General features: G+C 35.4%; 1 protein-coding gene across 2 annotated transcripts in view; it reads right to left on the bottom strand.

The window, feature by feature from the left end:
- Positions 1 to 451: 451 nt before the first annotated feature.
- Positions 452 to 8,314, bottom strand: part of Arhgap15 (Rho GTPase activating protein 15) — a 591,921-nt gene continuing 584,058 nt past the window's right edge. Inside the window, exon 14 of one of the 2 annotated variants that reach the window (XM_003478711.3) lies at positions 452 to 815. In XM_003478711.3, the coding sequence (XP_003478759.1) occupies positions 632 to 815 (184 nt within the window). In that variant the 3' untranslated portion in view covers positions 452 to 631. The remainder of the gene's footprint in view (positions 816 to 8,314) is intronic. The other variant, XM_063259030.1, reaches the window with a different exon arrangement.

Genomic DNA, 8,314 nt, shown 5'->3' with positions numbered 1-8,314 from the left:
AATTGCATTCGACACATTGTATTTATAAATTTCACCATATAGCACTAAGAATAGCTGGAATATACTCCTAAAAGAGAAAATAGCTCTGTTTTGACTGAGAATGTAGTCTGCTTCATTCTGTTAAAGAATTATTATTGTCTGCCTTCTCAACTGTTTTGCTTGTACCTGTAGATATGTGGGAGGGTGGGGACATGTCTCAGGCAGCAGGAACTGTGAGAAGGCACATATGTGTGTACATACTCAGATTCTCAGCCACAGTTACCTATACAAACTCATATGTCCACATATATACGACCATACACCTGATGCCCATGAACAGCAGCAGGACTACAGTTTGGGTTTGCGCTGTAATCTGCATATCATTTAAGAGTGTGAGGCATGCATGACATGCTTCCAGAAGTGCTGGAGAGAACAGCATTAAAAGGGTTAATGTAGAACAAATATAGGCAAATATTGTCAATTATTTTATTCAAATGTTTGGAACTTAAACACAAAATCATCGCTAAGTTTTCACAGATTGAGGCATCTGTCGCTTGAAATGAAAAAAATATTTCAGAAATATGTTTACAGAAATGTAAAAATATTAGGCATCAAGACAGATGTGAACATATTCAGTAACTTGTCTTGTGTGTCAGTCTTCTGCTGAGCCGAAGATCTCACCGTACTTGCTCAGCATGAGTTCTGCTATCTGGTTTTGATAAACCATGTGGATCGCCATGTTCCCCGCTTCATTTTCTGCTCTCAGGAGGGTGGGACCAAACACAATGCCTAAACTTTGTGTGGACATGAGATTCTTGGAGGCTCTGGCCACTATCCTGTGCGAAATAAGAGAGAGAGAGAGAGAGAGAGAGAGAGAGAGAGAGAGATTTTATTGGCATTTGAAATGAAATTGTTGTTACTTTGGAATTATGAAATAATTTCTAGTTCTAAAAAACAACTTTGAAATGGCACTATTTCATATTCTACCTTTTTATGTTTTACTGTATAGGATCAGAACTATCACTTTTCAGGAAGCAACGCATCTTGTTAATCCTAATTATACCTCTCAGGGCTGGAGATTTAGCTCAGTGGCATAAGCATCTGCCTTGCAACCAGGCGGTCATGAGTTCGAACCCCAGTACCGATAAAAAGATAAAAAAAAAAAAAAAAAAGATACGTATCACCTAATTATACCTGTTCATCATGGGTGCTCAATAAATATTTGTGGAGTGAATTAATAAGTATGTTAAACATAAAAAATATGTTAGAACTAGTAAGGTTTTGAAAATGCTTTTGAAATGCTCAATATTGAATACAGATGAGATGTCCATAAAAATTTAAGCATCTATATGCAATTATCAGAACGATGTATACACAAATCATAAAAGAAGATAGACATAAAGAACAGGAAAATTAAATGTTTGGTAATGTAGAGTGCAGAGAATGTTCTTGGCAGATATGCTAACTGGAAGATGTATTGTAGAGGAGGTAAGTTCTGAGACATTTAGGTATATGGCAAAATTTTAAGTTTCTCCATTCATTTGGACAGCCAACTTAGCTCACACCTCAATAAAATGCAGAATCTTGTAGCATTTGCACAGGAAAAGAGTCTCATTGGAATCAAAGAAATGTGTGCTTGCGTGAGGATGGTATTGATGGTTAACGAAATGAATACCAATGAAATGCTAGGATGTAGTTTTATTAAGGGTAATGCCTTGCCTGTTTAACTGAAGACTCCTAAAAGGAAAATAAAGCCTCTTTCCAGAAATTGAGATTTAAAAAATGATTTCAACTTACTTTTTAAAAAAAATTCAGAAACATGTGGTTTTAGTGATGTTAAGGACAGCAAGTAGAACAGGGTGCTAAGAAACACTACACTGCACTCTATAGGCAACTTGACCCAAGGAAAAGAAGAATGTAGATGAAAGAGCACTTTATGACCACACTTAGGTTTCCTCGCCTCGGAGCTCGTCTAAGCTAGGACTCAGTTGGTTGGATTGAGGCCTCTTGTTGTCTGGCCTATGCCGATCACATTGTTTAGCACCAATGGGTCAAGAAGATTCACTTTATTTCCAATCCTTCAGAAATTTATTGCTCCTCTTACTCAGGCCATAATCTCTTCAGAAAAAAGTTGAGAAGGTCAGACCACACTCACACAGGTCCCCTGTCTTGCACTTGCCTGTAACACAAGTTCATTGTGCATACAATGGCAAACAAAATGTACTTGACTTGTGTTGACCAGATACTGATAACAATCGACCATTGTTTTAAGTCATTTTATTGTTTCATGTAACAATTTCAAAACAAACAGCTTCTATTTAATCTGTCTGATGAAGGAGAAGACTGATGTAAACATTACAAGAGCCTGGTGACTATCCCATGTTACACAAAGCTGATGGTAAACCCAGGAGGTTTGGAGCCACACCATTGCTGGAGCCTGTCATCACTCTTGGGCTTAATAAATGTACTGACCTTTCCTTCTGGTCCCCTCACATGATTACACAGACCATCCCAAGATGGTCTTAAGTCTCATCTTCTCTGTATAATTATGATTGACAGTCCAGTTATAGCAGATTTATTGTGGGTAAAATTTGGACTGTGAATATTCAGGATATTCTGCCTTGAATTTTCTTTTTTCTTCTGCTTTAAGTGGAGAGGATTTGTACCTGTGAGCACTGTTGGCATAGTTACAATTCTGGAAAAAGATTCTTATATTTTTAGAGTATCAGTAAGTTATCAGAGACTTTAAATTTAAAGTTTCCATATATATATATATATATATATCCCTATGCTACTTTGTTACTTCATTTACCAAAAGCCTGTAAAATGATTTTGCCATTCTCCTATCTTTCCTAGGGACAAATGGAATGGCCTTTGTTTCCCTTTATCATATCAATTTACCTTTGTTCAAGATCTCCCTCTAGCCTCTCCGTGACAAATATATTACAAAAGCTATTACTAAGATTCACTGGAAAGGAAAAAAGAGATTTTTATCTTTTGGTTTCAAATTAATGTATTTTTATGACACTAGCTCCAATGATTCCACCACAAAAAACTTAGAGGCCAAGTGAAGAAAGATGACATAAATAATCAATTAAGTACCTTGTAAGTAAAGTTATCTTTAGAACTTTAGGCATGGTAGAAAAAGTCAAAACTGATAAGGTTTACCTAGCAGAGAGCAGGGCTCAGAGGTGAGTCTATGGGGAAAGTAGACTCAAGCGTGCAAAACTACTATTGAAAATCTGCTGGTAAATGGCCTGCAGAGTATATCTGGACTATTTGAGTAGTACATCATTAGGATACGGAGTCCAGAGATTTGAGAGGACAGAAGCGATAATGTAAAGATGGATTGAAGATTAAGGATACGTCGACCTATTTAGTTATGGCTTTAATTTTAGTTGGTGTCAGAGACTATGAGATAGCTAGGAGTGGTACTCAGAAAGGTAAGGATAGAAATCAAAGCTGATCTAAGAACTGGTCACCAGAGATGGTGTCGTGGCTGTCATAAGGATATGAGGTGAATGGTAGACAGTCTACAGCAACAGAGGGACTCAGGTAAGTGGAGAGGTAACCTAGATCTCCAGGGGTTCCAGAAAGATACAGCTAGAATGATGTAGTCCCTAGGAGGAGAGCAAGAAGACTGAAATAAGGCTAGACTTTTCCTTTGTATTTCCCAAGAGTTTTAACATAGTTTTTTTTCTGCTTGGAAAAAGACCTGGTCTTAAAAAAACAGAGCAAGACCAAGACCAGAGGATGGACTAGCAATGAGTTTAAACAGAAGTAAGAGTAGGAGGCTCAAGCAGCATGTCTGTGCTCCCCTCTGTTTCTATTTTTATTTTTTATTTTTTTTACAGGGGATCAAGCTCACACCCTCTTGCTTGCCAAGCAGGAGCTTATACCGCTGAGCTAACTCCCGGCCTGAGCTCCCCTCTGAAGAGAGTTTTTGATCTTAGAGGTTCATGGAGGGGATTTATGTAGTAGATTTCTACCAATGTATGTTTCTCTGGACATTTTTTTATTTGGTTTATTTTTAATTTTTTTTAGTCCATACTTGTAGTACATAGTGATTACATTTCCTTTGGGAAGTTGGTACTTGTATATTATCCATTTTCATTCCTTTTTTTTTGTCCCCATACTCCTCCCATGCTTCCTTGGTCCTGTCATCTCTTGATCGTCTCCCATTTGCAAAAACTCTATTTCAAGTTTTTCTTTCTTTTTTTTGCATTTTCTTTCCTTCTTTTTATTCTCTTCCTTTATCTCTTACCCCCTTCCCATTTGAAAAAGATCTCCCTACTTTCTATTATCTTTTATTTTGCTCTTTATTTATATTTTGACTTTCTAATTTAAGAGAAACCATACGATAGTTAAGTTTGTGCATCTGATTTAGTTGGACTTTAATAAAAATCTATCTTATGTGTATTTAAAATGAGGCTGTCTTATGGAAAATTTGAAAAGTAGTACATACTCTTGCATTCTTGTGATGTTTACATTATTGCAGATTGTACTTTCATAGGAGCATGAAATTATTTTCCTAAATTGGAAAAATCAAGTTACTTGCAATAACTTTTAGAAAAATTAGATATAGTTAAGAAAATTAACATGAGAACATAGATATGGATTATACTGAATGTTTGCTTATTTGATGTTATAATGCATTTTCTGCATGACTTTTATTCAGTCTAGTATCAGGAAGGAAATTCTCCAAAATAGTAAGCTGAGGCAGGAGGACTGCAAGTCTGAGCAGACTGTGGACAATTCAGAGACTTTAGAGATTTAGGAAGATCCTGTCTTAAAAAAAAAAAAAAAGAAAGAAAGAAAAAAAATAAAGAAACAAGAAAAAGAAAAAAAAAAAAAGGTTGGAGCATTACAGTTCAATATGAAGGCCCTGGGTGAAATTCTCAATACCGCACAGACACAGATACACACACACACACACACACACACACCACAACAACAACAACAACAACACAAACAAAACAAAACAAAACCCAAACCCAAAACCCACTCCAAAATAAAACAGTAAATAGTCAGTTGTATTTCCAATAGCTTAACCTGTCGGAGAGCAGAATCTCGGTGCGAAACCACGTGTTTTTGCCATAGATTTGGCAATATCGTCAGGACAACTTTCACCAAAATGAGTTCTGCAAACAGCATTTCTCTGATACATATGCTTCATGAAAATGGCATTTCTAGGTAAATTTTTCAAGAAAATTATGGGCCTTTTTTTCTTCTGGGAAATTCACAATCACACAACAACTTAACATCTTACAGAAAATATCCTTGCTCATCTTTGTTTAATTTGTGCTGTGCTAATTAATTTTAATTATTAACCTGACTGGATTGGGAGACTCCTGGAGAGGTGACTGGGCCACGAGAGTATACTTTTAATATACAATTAAGAGGTGAGTCCAGTTAGAGGTGGGTCACTGAGAGAGTGCCTTTGGAGGGTGTATTGCTGTCACTTTTCAGGTATGCTCTGCATCGCATCGATGGTGCCATTAAGTGAGCAGCTTTAGTCTGCCATGCTTTTTTGCCCTATTTCTGCTTTGGAGCCAGTTAACCATGGACTGAATACACTGAAACTATGAGTCAAATTAACCATTTTCTCCTTTAATTTGCTGGTGTTTGTTTCAGTACTGGGAAAGCTGACCAATCACGTGTGCCTTTCTTAAATTTCTTGAATACTATATGTAAATTCTTTAACCTAAATGATACTGAGGGTTGTCTATTAGAAAATTCTACTCTACTGTGCTTTTTCTAAGGGCCAACTCTATGTAGTTCCAAAATTACTGTGAATTTTACCATACTATGCTATCCCAGCTTCATAACCGAATAGCAACTAACTCAGAATGAGATCAGCTGTGGTCATTATTGTCCAGGTCACTCCTTTGGTAGGGTTAGATTTCATTAATCCTTAACTCTGTGGCAGTGCTATAATTTTAAAGCTGTAGTTTAACCTGTTTTCTGCAAGATATGAAAGAAATTCCATTTATAATTAGAGCAACATGAAAATGCAAAAGAACAACACAGAATGAGAAATGGAAGTGCAAGGGTAAGAGATAATTGTACGGAGAACTGATGAGTAAGAAGGTGTGCAAACACTTAGATCTTATATCAGTATTTGGGAATTATTGATATTTACTCACCCTTAATTTACTCCCAAGAAATTTTTTTTTTTTTTTTTTTGGTACCGGGGATTGAACTCACAACCTTATGCTTGCCAAGCAGTCAATTATGCTACTGAGCTAAATCCCCAGCCCCTCCCAAAAAATTCTTATAGCGAAGATACCTGATTCTAAGCCACAATGTAAAATTCAAAATACAACGTCTGTGACTGCTTCTCTAACAGGAAAATGACCCCATGCTTCAGCTGCTTTTGAGAAAGGCTATTTAATAGCATTGTTTAATTTAACATAGCCTGACAAAAATGCATAATTATGATTTTATGAATTTGTTTATACAATAGCATTTGATATATATTCATTGTTTAAGTACTTTTTATACTGCTAAGCACGATTCAAGTTTATAGAATCTTGAAATGGGTAAGAATTCATTTTTCTGGCAAGAGCTGAGAAGCGATATACAGTTTATAGCATTAAAAAAAAAAAAGAGGAAATGCTAGAGCTACTTTTTGTCAGACCCAAATGGCAGGAGCAATGATCCATCAATTTGAGATTATTTTAGAAGCAATCTATAATCCAGGGCTACAGATGTTGGACCCTAGCCCTGCCCCCAACTCCTGAAAAAAACTTGAAAAAGCCTTATGCTGGGTAAGTTTTTCCAAAAGTGAGCCAAATTGCTAACTCAAAGAAATTTCTTAGTTGCATGAAATCACAGCCAAATGACTCAAACTAAAAGAGGGCTTTGCTACAAAACTAAAAGTTAATGCTGAATTAAGAAGACCAAATTATTTAAAGGAGTCCACCACCAAACAGACACATGGATGCAAACTTCTTTTTAAATTTATGCTTTGCTGTTACCATAGTGATTGGTGAAGGACACTGAAAGCTACATAATCACCTGCAGGACAATTCTCAAGTTATGAAAGTGCATTACAAATGTTCCTCTCTCTCTCAGTATGTGCAATACTGTGATTTTCTAACATACATAAATTTGGGATGGCTTCACTTGAATGGGAAGAGCATGGTGGTAAATGTATTCCTACCATCAGGTCACACCTGGCTTGCAAAATATAGCTCAGCTACCGCATATGAAATGTTAATTGTGACTTTGACCACTTAACTGAAGAGAGGCTGTTAAAAATAGAATAAATTTTCAATATGCTCAGCTTATGTTTCCTATAGCTGTAACTTTTTTTGTGGGGGGAGTTCCATGCTAACCATATGCTTGCCTACCCTTAATTTGCACAAACTACACTGCACTGGTCTTTTTATAAGATTAGGGAATTAGCAGAAATTCTGCTTCCTTTCAAGTTACGCTAGTGTGTTGGAAAAATGTTCAAATATTGCAAAAGGAGGGCAGCATTCACAAACGTTTTTGCATTTGACATCAGTGTATTTCAGTGTGATCACTCACAGATGATTCAGCTACTTTTATATGTCAATCTATAAATCAATTTATTTAAACTAATTGTGGTCTTAAATTTTACATAGAGGTCATATAATTATTTTCCAAAAATAGTTCATAACTATTATCCTAAATGGGAATTATTGCTCTATTTTGACATTTTCTTTTAAAGTAATCTTTAGAGGGTGAATTTATGAACGTCTCAATCACATTATAGAAAAGCAGTCTTATATACCAATTGCATATTGATAGCCAACATGGCCTAATTTTTGTCATTTATTGAACCATTTTGCACTAATTTCATTGCAGAAGACTGAAAAATTGTATATCATTCACGTTTTGTATTTTTATTGATTGAAATTAGAGACATATCCTAAAGCACCTTTGAAACAATATTCAGACTATCCAATGGGATATATAGTCTGCAAATTAAAATAAAGAATAGTGAATAGGCTTCAATGAATGATATTTCTAAAAAATATGTATTGTATCAACTGTGACAAATAAGATGGACTATCAGAACAAAACCCCTAATGTGCTGAATATCAAGAAGGAACATTAAAAGAACTTACCATTCCTTGAATACTTTCTATATACTAATCATTATTCTTCAGATATATTACAGTTTTTAAAAGTAGATTTAAAAATCGGTTTTAATTCTTTTCTGATTATAAAGTAATACATTCAGTAAGAAGAAATTTGAAAAATTTAGGAAAATATAGTTTGTAAAAACCACTGGGATGTAACTCAATCAAAGAAATCATTTATTCATTCAGAAATATCTACTTGGTACCTACCATGTGATGGA

The sequence above is a fragment of the Cavia porcellus genome, unplaced genomic scaffold (genome assembly GCF_034190915.1).
Source record: "Cavia porcellus strain 051 isolate PalLab524CR breed Dunkin Hartley unplaced genomic scaffold, mCavPor4.1 scaffold_12, whole genome shotgun sequence".
Taxonomy (NCBI): domain Eukaryota; kingdom Metazoa; phylum Chordata; class Mammalia; order Rodentia; family Caviidae; genus Cavia; species Cavia porcellus.
This window is presented reverse-complemented; position numbering and strand designations above follow the sequence as displayed.